The sequence below is a fragment of the Acomys minous genome, assembly GCF_964271855.1.
Source record: "Acomys minous genome assembly, chromosome: 6".
Taxonomy (NCBI): Eukaryota; Metazoa; Chordata; class Mammalia; order Rodentia; family Muridae; genus Acomys; species Acomys minous.
The window spans coordinates 82,374,407-82,389,218 of record NC_140487.1 but is presented as its reverse complement, the minus strand read 5'-3'; the positions used below and the strand labels follow the sequence as shown (position 1 = coordinate 82,389,218).

Here is a 14,812-nt window from a genome sequence, read left to right as displayed (position 1 = left end):
AGCTGCTTTATTCCCTCTTCTCCCAACATGCTCCAGCCTCCTCCGTGTTTTATGTTTCATATCGAACTCATTACCATCTCCATACTAGATTTGCTATTTATTTCTCTCGTTTTTTGCTGCATGCTACAGTGTAAGCCCTGTACACGGATGCTTTAGCTTTCTTTGCTAGTGTGGAATGGTCAACAGAGCCCTTGCATGCATTTGGTGCTCAACAGATGCTGTTGAAGGAGAGAATCACTGCTCAACACAGTTGCTAGTATCTAAGGTGCAGGACAAGTTTTAGTTATGAGATGGTTGCTCTGGACCCTGCCAGGAAGCACTGTTTCTACAGTGCGGATGCCAAGTAGAGGAAAGGGAACAGATTGGGGCTGAAGGAACTGAAGGGGCACTGGAGATCATGTATGGTATGGGATGTCCCCACAGAACCTGTTAGGGATGATGATTGAGGAGATGTTTAGGAGGGGGTTCCCAGTTGCCTCAAGCATACATCTAAATGCAGAGGGAGGCCCTCATGTCGGCAGTCAGCGACAATAATGAGGGAAACCAGTATAGTGGTCAGATTGATGCGCAAGTGACTGCTGTCTACGGTCAGGAGGTTTTGACAAGCCAAGCAGGCCTGTGAGAATTTAAGGCGGACTCAGCCCCATGGCCTATGGCCCACAGGAAAGTGAAGAATATTCTGTGGGAACTGCTTCAGAGAAGTGCTGGTTCCTAGAGAGCTGGGGTTCAGTTAGGGAAGTGAGTCTGAGTTCCGCAGTACAGGCTGTGCTTGTAGGGAGTGGGTGCTAAGGATGCCATGGCAACGGGAGGAAGAGCAGTGTGCAGCGTCACAGAGGATGGCGTGGCCCGGCTCATGAAGATGGCCCGAGGCACAAGAAAACTCACGATAGCAAGCCAAGGGTTTCTGTTGTTTGATTTTCACCACCAAATGAAAGGTGGTTTTATAGTTTAAAAAGCTATCCAAGGAGAGAGGCAGTGCATTTTTTGGAAACATCTTCACATAAAAAGTATTCCAGAATTGAAATATCCACCAGGCACAGTGATTTGTCATGGAAATATCATTCCCTTCCACCTGAGGATTCATGATGGCCGCAGCAGCCAGACATACGTGTATGTATGTTTGTGTGTGTGCATGTATGTGCAGGTGTGTGCCCACATGTGTACGTGTGTGGCATGTGTGCATATGGCAAAGGCCAGAGGTATCTTCCTCACTTCCTCTGTGCCTTGCTTTTGAGGTATGGTCTCTTGTTGAACCTGCAGCTCCCCAGCTGGCGAGTCTGACCAGCCAGTCACTCCTGGGATCCTCCTGTTTCTACCTCCACAGTTCTGCGACTGCAGTGCGAACCGTGGTGCCTGGGTTCTTAGGTGGCTGCTAGGCCCTCATACTTGTGTCATACTGTCTTTAACAACAGAGCCCTATTCCCAGATCCAGGGTTTTCTTTCAGCTGAGTTCAAAAAGTTACTAGTATTTCAATCATTTTCTTAATAAGCCCAATGTTAAAATCTATTAAACTTTCTAGTCAAATATAAAGGATATTTTTAGAAGCACTGGCTATGTCTGGAAACACTGTGATTTAGAAGCCCGTCTAAGGTCTTTAGGTCATTTGTTAACAAGCGTGAGGTACTTCATGTCACTTCAAACTACGTTCACTGGGCAACGTTCACCAGTTACTTCCCCGGATGCTCAATGACTCAAACGTCGACTGAGAGACCTTAGATTCCTAAACCATGATCAAGAACAAATAATGAACAGCGAAGTTCTAAACGCTACAAAAACGTTATTTCGAAGTCAGGAAATCAGTGAAAAGCTACTTAGGACAAGTGAAGATTTTGACATGAGAACCTGCGTGTCCTTCATTCTCTGGATGAAACATGGAAGGACGCATTATTAGTAAAAATAAATGTGAGTAACACGAACGGCCTAAAGACTCTGAAAAACAAACAAAACGACGAACATGTTGGATGTTTTCTTGGAGTATAAGCATTAAGGTGAGGGTCTTTTTCTTAAGGTGTTAAACCATGCAACAATTTCTTTTTATCATGACAAAATCATTTTATCATGACAAAAAGGGAGTAACTTTTGCGATTTTTTCAGGTTTCTCGAGGCAAAAACATCCAGGAACTGATCTATACCTAGGATGCTCTGTTGCATTGGTTAATTTTGCCACTGGCCGAGTTGAATGAGAGAGCCTTGGCAGGTCCAGATGCCTGTTTTCTGTGTGCGCTAGCCTCCAACCTACCCCGAAGCAGCTGCTTCTGTCGCTCTACTGATGGACGTGGCTATTTTTTGTTTGGTTGGTGTTGGACAGGTTCTCTGCCGCATGGAGCTTACTACTGGCCCTGACTGGCCTCAAATGCACCTGGCTCTGTGTGCTGGGCTTACAAGAGTCCTTTAGGCCAGCAATATCACTTGGACCCTTTCATTTCAGAAAGAAAATTTAGGCAGCCACATGTCTGTGGGCACGGCATCTTTCTTGTTACAAAGCTAATGGCTTCGGTGATAAAGGCACATGGGAAAAAGGCGTTTTCTCAGGAAATCACTTAGGACCTCGTCTTGGTTCATGCTGGGAAGAGACCTTAGGGCACCAGAAAGGCCTGAGATCAGACCATGTTTCCTGCAGCTGTGCCAGCTACTCTCTGTTAAGGGGTCCCATCTTGCAAGGAAAATTCTCTATTGGGTAAAATTTGCATGCAGGATCTTATGTTTCACACATTCATATATTTCAGCCATTCTAATTTTTAAAACATACAGACTCAAGTTCCTGTTGTCATCAAGCACAACAAAAAGTTCAATATTGATATTCAGTTCTAGAGAGAGAAAAAACTACATACATGTATTATTGTAATTTTCTTTTACTAACTTTTCACCATGGCATAAATTTCACTATTTATAATTATGCAAAGTGGGACCTTCTCTGATAAGTATGCAAAAAAATCAGCTGATTAGCTGGGTGAAATACTAAATTCCCTCCCACTGGTAGTTTAATCTTGCTACTGAATCCAGTGTGCAGCCTTTGAAGATGAGTTTGAAGTTAAACACAGAACAGAAGAGTGCCAGCCCCTGGTGGAGAGCATGGCAAATGGCCAAGCATTGCCGCTTAGAAACTTGATACCAGTTTTACGTGTTTCTCTTAACCGGCTAGAATGGCAAGTTCAGCAGTAACTGCCTACTTTACTGTAGTCATTGCAGTTGTAGTTTCTGAAGGTGCAGGTCAAACCTACCCAAAATACTCGTTGTCACCTCTGTTTCTCTGACTGCCCACTGGAACATACACACACACACACACACACACACACACACACACACACACACACACACACTCACACACACACACTCACACACACATACACTCACACACACAAACACACACACATACTCACACATACACAGACACACAACACTCACACACACACACACTCACACACACAAACACACACACACTCACACCCACACACACTCACACCCACACACACTCAGACACACACACACACACACACACACACACACACACACACACACACACACGCTTACAATTTCCAGGACTGGATTCTGTCTCTGGATGCCAGTTTTTTAAACTTGCTACTTGTAATCACACCCCCCAAACGTGCTCAAGTTTGCCACACACACTTGCAAAAGGATTAGGCAAGAGCCTGGTTGACAGAGTCAAGTTCCTTAGCCAAAGAAGGTTCTGTTTTTGTTTTGCTTTTAATTGGCCACCGTTAATTAAGTAAGCAACATTAACTGTAAATCAGCTTTAATTTGTTCAATGTGAAAAATTGAAGAACATATAATACAAACCAAATTCATGAAATGCTTTTAGTACTTGATGCTTTCCGAGTAGCCATAGCATTTTTTAAATGGAGAAAGCAAGACCAGAAAATTTTGAGGAAAACTGGGAATTTTAAAATGAGAGTAAAAACAACAAAGGAAGAAGAAGGAGACTATAAATCAAGAGTCTGGTATGCTATGCTCTACTTACCTTCAAAAGTCAAATAAAACTTTCCTCTGTCAAACCAAACGAGGGAAGGCTGTTCATTCTCTGTTTGGCCAGGAGTTGAAGCGGGAAGGGAGGGTTAAGGGAAAGGGAGAGAGAAGGACATGACGTGAGTGAGTCACAGAGCAGGTAATTAACCTCACTACAGGGAAGGGTGGAGGGCTGGCTGCAGACCGTTAGCGTGCAGGGAAAAGGGAAGGCTGCCAGTCTAGAGATTTTTTGGCTTTTTGTTTTTAATTGAGCAAACAAGACACAATCAAAGCTATGGAGGCGAAGGAATGGACACGCATAGGCAGCTTGAGGCTAGGCACTTGTGTGCATGGAGCGGATGTCTTCCTGGCCATGCAGGGGTGTCAGCATATTTTAACCGCATTAATTTGGGCAAACTTTCATTCAGCAATGGCTGTATCCTTTTCCTTTTCAATGCCATCCCCTTGCTTGTTAACACATTGATAAACTTGGGGTTGCTGTTTAGAGGCGACATTTGCTTGGCTTTTTAAATGACAACAGCATTGCTTATCGGTTTAAAGTTCGCAGATGATGTCAGAGATCTCCCATCCATCCCTCTACGGGAATCACCTTAGGCATCCTTTACTTCTGTACCAAAGAGAATAGGGACCTTCCAGTGGTGCTTCATTAAGTGTTAAATTAGAAAGCAGTTGACAGATTCTGGGTACTTAAATCATTTCTTCCTCTGAAAATTCACACAGCAATGACGTCTCACCTGGTTTGAGCCCTTTCTCTGAGGAACTGTCATGCAACCTGCTGCTTTATACTATGTCCACTTAAAATCAATTCAGTGGCACGAGTTCCGGGGTGGGTGGGGCATGTACAGGGTGCGTATCTGAGAGGCACTGGGACTCATGAGGTGAGGAGCATGTCCATGAAGCTTCCAGCATTCAGATGGAAAAATGGCTTGGATTTGGACCAAATCTAAGTATCTAGGGATCACTGGGCTAACACCATACCTGCAGGCGTGTCACAGCGCCTTTCAAACGAGGGCAGTTTGTCATAAAAAACATCATCTTCTGACACTACAAACCAAAGAAACATAAACGAATGGAAAACAAAAACACAAATACAAATTCCAAAGGAAACCGAGAAGCACAGTTGACTGACCAAGGCAGGGATGATTTTCATGGCAAAAGGAAATAACTTAAGTACGACATTGGGATTAAGATGAAGATGGAAACTGACGAACTTATTTGAGATGATCCTATGAGGAGAGCCTGAATAACAAAAGTCAGGGTTTAGCATCTGTCAGTGTGGTGGAAGTCAGCTTCAGGGCCTGAGGACTTATGTCCTGCCTTCTCAGGGGGCTATTACTAATAATTGATTTCTGCATGAATACTTCCCTCCAGTGCAGTTTTCAAGGGGCCAGACATAGGCCCATCAACACGAAGGCTGCATAGCCCCGAAATCTCAACAAGAGCACCTGGCATATCCATTTCTCCAGGTAGAAAGGAGTGAGCTCTTACCCTGAGCACAAAGCAGCAGTATGAGTCCAGGGTTCCTTCATGAACTGTGGCGTTTTAATGCACCTGTGGCTGCCTTTGACAGTTAAGGACCACTGATCTGGACAGCGGTGTCAGACAGGTGTCTTTGAGCATACTTCCAATTGCGGCTAAACATCTTTGGGAGTCGGTCACAGCTTTATGAGCAGAGACCCAGAATGTCAACTGCTTCAGATTTACCCAGTCCCTCTTCTTACCAAACTACGAACACAAGAAACTATTTTTTTTAACTTATGATATCAAAAAATAATGCTGCATGTTTTAAAGATGTTACTAAACCTTAGTAATGGAGAAATCTGTCCTAACTGCAGAGAAGTGAAGGACATAAATTAGGATCCAACAAATATTTCATACACAGTGATGCTTCTGCAAGTTATTCTATTAACTTGCTGCCTAGACTTAGAGTGTGTGGCAGGAGAACTTTTCTTTTTCAACTCTTTAGGTTCTAAGGTAAAAAAATAAATGTGTGTATGTGAATGTGAGTACGAGTGTGAATATGTGTGTGAGTGTGTTTGTGCGTGAGTATGTGTATGAGTGTGTACATGAATGTGTGTGAATGTGCCTGTGTGAGTTTGTGTGTGTGTGTGTGTGTGTGTGTGTGTGTGTGTGTGTCGGGGGCAAGTCCATGCTTGTGCCCAAGGAGTCTGGAAGAGAACACTGGATTCTCTGAAGTTGTCACTAGAGTTGTGTATTATCTGATGAACTAAGTTTGTTTAGAACTCATCTTGGGCTCTTTGGAAGAACAGAAAGCTCCTTTTAACTACATTAACTAGTTAATTAACATATTTTTGTATGTATGGGTGTTCTGCTTGCATGTACGTCTGTGCACCACAGATGTGTTGGTGCCTTCAGAGGCCAGAAGAGGGCATTGGATTCCTGGGAACTAGAGTCTTTGAGCACTGAACCATTTCTCCAGTGCCAGGCTCCAGGATGTTAGCTCTCAGTGCTTAGCTGTACTCACAGCTAATGGTGGGACGGTGGGATGACTCAGGGGAGCTCCGCTGACTCCGTCAGATGGACATACAGACATAGATGCTTCACAAACCCAGTATCTTTTATTCTATTCAGACTAGCTTGGAATGAATATGCCGCCCCCAAAGCTTATAAAATGTAGAATTGCTACTCCCATTGGAGGACATATTTTATGTTTCATTACTTAGAATTAGTCACTTTTACTCACATCATGGACCAAAGGAAACATCAAAGTCCATCTGGCACTTATTTTGTTACCTACAGACTCTTACTTTTCACTTGTTACACATTCCTGCCACATTAAAGACACAAATCACAGTGCATGATTGCCAGGGAAGGATTATAGTTAACGGGGAAGTAAGCAAAGCCGCTATCATTTCGCAGTGGCATTCGAAGAACTGTTTTTACAAACATCTAAGCAGACAAACAGAGGGACACGAAACTTCTCGCACTCGTGGAAATAAGAAGCAAGTAATGAGCTGGGTGTCTGCAAGGAGAGATAAGGCTCCGCTATCTCTTCTGCTAGGTCTCAGCTGATTCTTACAACTTAAGACACTTTCCTTATTCCATTACTATCAGTAGGGGTATCCCTCACCTAAATCGTATAGGGCAGGTCCTATGGGCACTTTCTAGCACATGAGTTATCACTGTATTTCCTTCCTTCCAGATGTGCATCCATCCTTTGACACTCTTAGCTGTCTAGAATTGGGGTATATCACACACTTAGTACAGGAAAAAAAAAGTTTTGCCCTGACATATAAAAAATAACGGGTACTTTAAAAAGAGAGGAATTCTTAAGTTAAAAAAAACCCATACAGTTATGTAAGAACTTTCATTATTTTAGGGTAATGATAGCACAGAAATATCTATCTTCTCCTGCTGTATTGGGTTCACTACTCTAGAATCATAACTAACTCCTGTAAAAATATACTGAAAGTTCTTTACGGACATTTCCTTATATGAATTACTGTGTGGAGAGTTCAGATTTGCTATTATTTTTATTGTTGGGAACAGGGTCTCACTCTGTAAGTCGAGAACCTTGTGACTCACCCTGCCTTGGCTTCATGCACTACCAAATGTGGCATAGACTTGCTCCAAAAATTTTCCTTCATGTATGACTTTAAGATCAAAGAATACTACCAAGGGCCCAGGAAATGACAGGCAACGGCCCCAGAGGGCTGCTCATCTACCAATTTAAGGAACTTGCTATCAATTTTAAACCATCCCCAATCCACTGTTTACAGTGACTTGTCATTAAGCAGTGGAGTTACTTCAGAGAGAAATGGCTGTCATGTGACCGGAAGCTGAAAGGAATAAAGACCAGGTGGTGAGGACTTAAGGGGGCAAATGAAGCCAAGTCAAGAAAGTAGAACCTAACAGAGTAGATGAAGGTGCGCCATGAAGGAAGCACTGTGACCAGCTTCCTACTTGTGCCCATTTTTCAACCCTTTGCGGTTCCTCTTGAAAGAACATACACCAGGTATGGATGAGGACCGATGCTGCTGGCTGTAATTGGAGATTTCTGCAGCAAGGCACAGTCCCGATTCCCTGTGTCCAGTTTCCTCCATGAATTACAGTGAGCTGAAAGAACATGCTGGACGGCCCATGGGAGGCAGAGTGAGTGGCAGCTCACTTTAATGCCTCCTTTGCCCAACAAAGCTGATCAAGTGGAGGGTATTGTAATGAATAAACTTGAGAAAGCCTAACGTTAGGACAGGATTTGGGCAAATGACTGCCGAAATCAAGGAGACTAATGAGATGGGGAAGAGGGTTAGTTATTACAAAAATGATCAAAAACAAAGAATCAGAGAGAAATGAGCTAATACTAATACTATAGACTGAAAACCAGGAAGTCCCAAATTGTCTTATCTGATGCAGATAAGGAGCAAATACAGATACATAGATAATATTAAAAATCAGTCTGTTAAGAAATTACATGAGCTGGGAAGCGTATGACTATCTTAAAAAAGCAAAAGGCAAAAAAAAAAAATCCCATGAAATTGGGGAAGTGGCTGTATTTTAATTTATTAATTTAACCCAAACTTGAAGGTGTGCATAAGTGCGTGCGTGTGATGGATGAGGCTGGATGGTCTGGCTTAAAGTATAGGATATATGATAGAGCTGAAATCCCCTCTGTGGTCCCTCCAGGCACACCCTCACTTGTTCTGACAAAACGGCAGCTTTTCTCTAGAGGAGCTTCCGGCTTTACCTAGCTCCTTCTTGAGTGGGGATTCCACGGTGCGCTCTTCCGGAAGTGGCAGCAGGGATTTATCGAGCTGAGTGAATGAGTCCCCCAAGCAGTGCAGGATGGGCAGCTGGTTTACAGAACTGGAGGGCAGTTCCAAGAGTCGGGGGGTGGGGTGGGTGGGTGGGGTGGGGGGTGGGGTGGGGGAGCGTAAGTTCACACAGGGAAAGTGGGACAGGAGCGCTCCTGGTCAGACAGCATGCAGTTGTGAGGCATGGGAGAAGATGGGAGGTGGTGATGGTGGGGAGCCACCCTCGGAGTGGCCATTCTCAACCCTTCACTTCCATCACAGTGTACACAGAGAGGTACAGGAGCATTTGCTGAAAATGATAATGACATCCCCCCCCCCCACTACCCAGGGAAAATTGATCATACATCACTGAAAAGCAATGTTAAAAAATTTCTCAAGTATCCCATTGCCAATGCCTATATTTGTCAACCTCAGATATAAAAAATAAAAACAAAACCCAAAACACCAACAAAACAAAACAAAAACCCCCAAAACAAAACAAATCAACTTCAAAAACAAACAAAAAGTGTACTTTTTCAAGAAGTGTACTTTTTGCCTGATGCAGTGGCACATGCCTGTTATCCCAGCACTCTGGGAGGCAGAGCCAGGTGGATCTCTGTGAGTTCGAGGCCAGCCTGGTCTACAATGTGATTCCAGGACAGCCAAGGCTACACAAAGAAAGCTTGGCTGGAAAAACCAGCCAACCAACCAACAAACAAGCAAAAAAAAGAAAGTGAACTTTCCAATAACTAAAGTATTTCTGATCTAAACATTTTTCTCTCAGAAGCGAATACTTCTTGTTACAAGAAATACCCAAATAATTGGTGACCCCCTTGGTGACTTCTTTTGTGAATCAATCTGCATGGGACAGCATACGGAAACTCCTATAAAACACATGCACTCTTACACTCTGCGGTTGTTAGTTTGCATGACTAAAGCGCTGCCTTCCTTAGCTGAGAAAGTGCTTTGGAGACAGTAGCAAACACACAGCAAAACAATCACAACTAGAAACAGGGTCTTGGGGAGCTCGAGTCATAAAGGACAGCCAGTCAACAACCAAAAACACAAGAAAAGAGAAAGAGAGAGATCATTTTACCAACTGTGGGAGTGGTGGCTGCGCTCAAGGAGTTAGTTGATGATATTGAGGAAGTGCTTTCAGCCCGGGCTAAGGGCGCTATCGGAGGAGGGCTGGAGGAGTGTATGGGTGGGCTGAAAGGTCTGGACTGTAGGGAGAAGAGATCAAAGTTAGACACAGCCGTGATGCTTTAGTTCAGTATTTTAAAACATTTATTGCATTGTATTTATTTTGAGAGAGAGAGAGAGAGAGGAGAGGAGAGGAGAGGAGAGGAGAGGAGAGGAGAGAGAGAGAGAGAGAGAGAGAGAGAGAGAGAGAGAGAGAGGGTTATAGAGTGTACATGAAGGTCAAATGACAACTTTTTACCATTTGGGCTACAGAGATTGGAATCAGGTCTTGGTACCCAGTGCCATCATCACTGAGTCATCCTGCCAACCCTGGTTTCAGTACCTTTATTGGCTCTCAGCTCTGGATATGAAAACTAGAAAGCCACGGCATCATTTCCACTGGATGGGACTGTATTTACACAAAGCTAGTGTGCTGGAGCTAGGGGGAGGAGCCGTAAACCACAGCCTGTGAGCTCAGTATGCACCCCGGCATACACAGAGCTGTCTACAGGACCGACACTGGTGCACTCTTAAGTAGAGAGGTTTCAAGACAGAACCTGAGGATTATGATGCCAATCATTCTGTGACTGTTGTACAGAGGCAAATGAGATTTACTACCGCCACAAACCTCTTAATTGAGCCATTGATAAGACTATTCCCACACCTCGATCCTAGAATAAAATTCAAAGAAGCATTGGCAGCACGCTTACGGGCTGCCACTCTACACTTACACAGACGAATCTCTGCTGCTGATTTATCTAGTTTTTAGGGTTAGAAACCAGATGTTTCTCTCACAGAATTTTCCAGCCACTAAGGCAGATGCTGTAAAGGAATACCACCACTCCCTCTCTGAAGGTTCACTGACCATCACTATGGGCATTGGCCTCCAGTTGCTGCGCCAGAGCTGAAGGCCCGACTCTCCCTTTTTAGAGCTTGGCTTGAGAGCTGGGAGAAAGGCACCCTCAGTCTTCAGTGACTTCATCTGGTCCCTGTGATGGTCATCTGTATGAAAGCTGTGATGCTTAGACCTGAAGTCGAGATGCCCCGCGTTACAGACAAGCTAGAACAGGAAGGAACATACCACATCTCCAACTCCAGGTTTTCCCGGAGGTAGCTTTGGCCGGGATGGAGGCCGGGGAGGAGGTGGAGGTGGAGTGGTGCTGCTGCAAGGAACTAGGGGGGTAGCTGGCCGAGCAGGAGACGACGCACCTGGAAAACAGGCTGGTGTTAGAAACAGCAGGCAGCGCAGGCGGTCAGAGAGCGAGCGTCAGCGCAGAGCAACGCCTGGCACAGATGCGGGTTGTCCTTTTCTTTGCAGTTACTACACTAAACCTTCTGCACAACGCGTTTTTTCTTTTTCTTTCAGTAAAGAAAAAAAGTCATTCGGTTGTACTGTTGATGGCAGAAGCTTAAGCTCATCACTTTGTTGTCATGTGACATCCAGGGAAAGGTAAATCCTTGATGGAAGATGAGCTTGGATGACTTTTGGCCTGGAGGTAGGGGAGGGGAGCTCATTCTGATCCTGTATACATGGGACTTATGGTACATTTTCTTGGTTTGGATTTATGTTCAGAATTGATGTCCAAGATGAGAATAGAAGCTTAAACTCGAAGGAAGGTGAATGCCTTTTTCACGTTAGGCTTTTTTCTCTTTAAAACACAGATAATAGAATTACACTGTTGACCGTATGTCAATCCACAAGTGCTAACTTCATCACGATTCCGAATACATGATGTGAGTAAAGGGCAGGGGCCTACATACACACGAGTCCTTGTGTATCGATTCTTTATAACAGAAACACGGCGAGTGCTTCTAAAGGAGTGTCCCTGTGAGCCTGTGAGAACAGGGTTTCATACTGATTTTCTTTGGTGGTTTTTGAAAAACCTCTTGGATTTACTTTTTTTGGCTGTCCATGACAAGCAAATGAAACACAGGGGACACACAGAGGCTAGCATGCACACTGAGCTGGGCGCTCAGGGAACCTGTCTATCTCTAGTCCTAAGTCCAGGGTGCATGGGAGAGCTACCGCGCCCCCAAACCTTAGGAGGTGAAGTCAAAGTTCAGACAGCTCTTGTTCAGAAGCCTTGTCACTTGGTTACTTGGTTAGAAACAGGAGGTTGTAAAACCATGCCAAGGAAATTCCAGGAAATCTTGCTTCAGCAAAATAGTCCCCTGCTTCCACATCCCCCCTGCCCCCTGCTCTACCAGCAATCTCTGTATCTCCCTCACTTCCTCCCTATCTGACTCCACATCCCCCCCCCCCACCTCCACCCCGTCCAGCTACTTCCGTTACACAGCAAAACACAAAACCAAGATCACTGGAGTCCTACACCAGCACCTCAATCCAGATGTTGAGAGCCTCAAAAGAACTTTGCCTCTCAGAAGCAAAATCCACCTCAGAGTCATTTGTCATCTTAAAGAGAGTTTCTGGGGGTGGTGATCCTTGACTCTTTTGTTTAAAGAGTGAGATCTTGCCCCTGCACTGCTTATATCTCCCAAGTGAAGAGACACTTGATTGTCCCCTCCACCATACCCTCACACCTCCACTGCTACCACCAACTGAATTCACAGTCTTTCCTTCATTCTACCCTCACGCGTTGCTTCCGTTGGCCAGGACCTGTGCTAGTACTCCACACAAGTAGTGTCAGCTTCGTGCTTAGCTCTCAGAACAGACACTGTTAGCATCGCAGTGAAGACTAAAGTTTTTAGTGGCGTGCCCGTGATCATGAAGTACAAATGGTGTATTTAACTCCAAAGCATCTAGGTCTCTTGGAGCCTCAGATGGATTACGGACTGCTACAATTGGCTTCCGTCTGTTTGTTCTTATTGTTGTTCCAACCTTGACAGCTTGTCTGAATCTTTCTTAATCTAAATGTCCCTAGTATTTGGCTAAGGTTCTCTCTAAACACAAAGTATGTTTGACGGCCCCGCTACAAAGATTTTTTTTTCTTTTGAGAGTTAAGTTAGCAGTGCTGTACCCAACATATTCTTTTAGAAGACAGATGTCACAGGGTAGAGATAGGAAACATATTCTTTAACAGTAGAGCTTTGTAGGAACTTTTTTGCGGGGGAGGGGGCAGGGGTGTTCCATTCAGCTTTAGGATTTTTTTTTTTTTGCCATTGGAGTGTTCCAAAATGTTTGTTCATGGTCTATAGTCTGCATCGAGCTTTGGCAAACACCAGTTTCAGGAGGAAAATTCCAGACCCCCTTTTAGTCATGTCACCAGGGTAGTATGGCTGGGTGAAAGAGGTTGAGTCCTGGCCCTGATGTCTTTTTCTCAGCTGTAATTGGGATCTTTACTTCTCTGCAGCTCAGCTTTTGTGTCTCAAAAAGTTAGAAATGTTCTACCTTGCAAAGTACTTATAACCTCCCAAACGGAAGGCACTTCCGTGTTTGATTTACTCTAAATCAGTTGATTCTATCTAACACAAGGCCATCGATACGGAAAAGGACCATAAAGACTGCCTTTTGATACAGATGTGGCTAAGAGGGAATATGCCGGATAACAGGCGAGGGGGCACACAGGTGAATAACTGGCCCCTGACTGTGCGTAGGTGTTTACTCTGAAGACTGCATGATGGTCCACCATTGACTGTTGGGGACTATTTCTTGAAGTATCATAACTCTAAGAATCCTAAGGCCAGGAACAGGAGCAACCCAGGGAGTGATGGGTGTACAGCCTTCCTCTAAACTAACAGACAGCTTCTTCGGGGTTGCTGTTCAAGAGGCTATTTCCTCTCTTTACAAATAATCACACAGCAAAGACCTTACAAGGTGACATCTGCATAGAGAGTTGGCTCTAGACTTCTATGACTGGGCAGTGCAGGTGGGCATCAGTAGTGAAGACCTTATTTTGTGACCAAACTTTTTGGAAGTTCCCCAAGAACGCGGTGGTTGGGAGAATTAGATAGCCTGAGCGTCTTAAATCTCATGTGATAGGGCTGGCTGGGTAAACAGTTTTTGCCTTTGTAAAAGGGGGGCATTTTTGTATTGAAGACAGGTAGGTGGTCTTTGTGAGGTTGAAGAAATGTATTTACAACTGGGGGCTGTAGTTGTTCTTATTACTGGAAACGAAAAACTCTCAAGGCTCTTATGGCTGAACCGCTGGCCAGTTCCGTTAACTGCTCTGCTCCCCAAACGTAAGCGATGACTGTTTTCCTCTGTTGTGGGTGCTGGGTTGAGCTCACAGGTAATCCAGCCCACTCTGACACCTTGGGATCTTTTGCTTTACAAAGCACAGGTGTATCTGTGGACACAGAGCAAGGCCCGGAAGACATTCTGTGGAAAGAGGCAGCGTGGTGGGATTAGGATAGAGGCAAATGACCTTCCCCTTTGTGTCTTTCTAGATAGATTAAAGTCTTTCAGGCTTGGTGGCCTCTTTACAGGCAAATATTAAAGTGACAGGCAGGACCTCCTGGAATGTGCTGAGACTGAACCTGGCTCAAGAGAACTGAGATTCTCACTGCATGCCTGAGCAGTGGGGTAAACAGCATGGGAAAATCCTCATATTTCCTTGGTGTGCACAGCAAGTGTTTCTGTCTTTTTGATAGTTAGAAAACACAAAATGGCAGCTTCAAATAAAAATGAAAGAAAAAGAAATTCAACAGGAGAGCTTGCATCCTGAGTCCCACTGCCTACCATTACACCTAGTGCTGGCACGGTGGCCCGGTGAGTGTGAAATACTAATGTCTGAGACCATGTCTGGTCAGGTGGCTCAGGTACAAGGAAGGCATGCTAACTTATCCAATGGTTGTTCTCAGATATCTCCTTTGTAAACTTCATGATGCCCTCCCCCCAACTTTGAGTTATAAGCTGTCTGACCAAAAGGAAAAGGAAACAAAAATCAGACATTTAACCTGTAATAGAACTTTCTGAAACTCTAAACAATGACAT

General features: G+C 44.5%; 1 protein-coding gene across 11 annotated transcripts in view; it reads right to left on the bottom strand.

Annotated features, from left to right (window-relative positions):
- SGIP1 (SH3GL interacting endocytic adaptor 1) overlaps window positions 1-14,812 on the bottom strand; it is a 186,488-nt gene that overhangs the window by 30,592 nt on the left and 141,084 nt on the right. For 6 of the 11 annotated variants that reach the window (XM_084786181.1, XM_084786184.1, XM_084786185.1 and 3 more), the window contains 4 exons: window positions 11,000-11,127; window positions 9,833-9,959; window positions 4,964-5,029; window positions 3,981-4,040 (listed from right to left, as the gene is read on the bottom strand). In XM_084786181.1, coding sequence (XP_084642307.1) covers window positions 3,981-4,040; window positions 4,964-5,029; window positions 9,833-9,959; window positions 11,000-11,127 — 381 coding nt within the window. The remainder of the gene's footprint in view (window positions 1-3,980; window positions 4,041-4,963; window positions 5,030-9,832; window positions 9,960-10,999; window positions 11,128-14,812) is intronic. The other 5 variants (XM_084786187.1, XM_084786189.1, XM_084786182.1 and 2 more) reach the window with 2 other exon arrangements.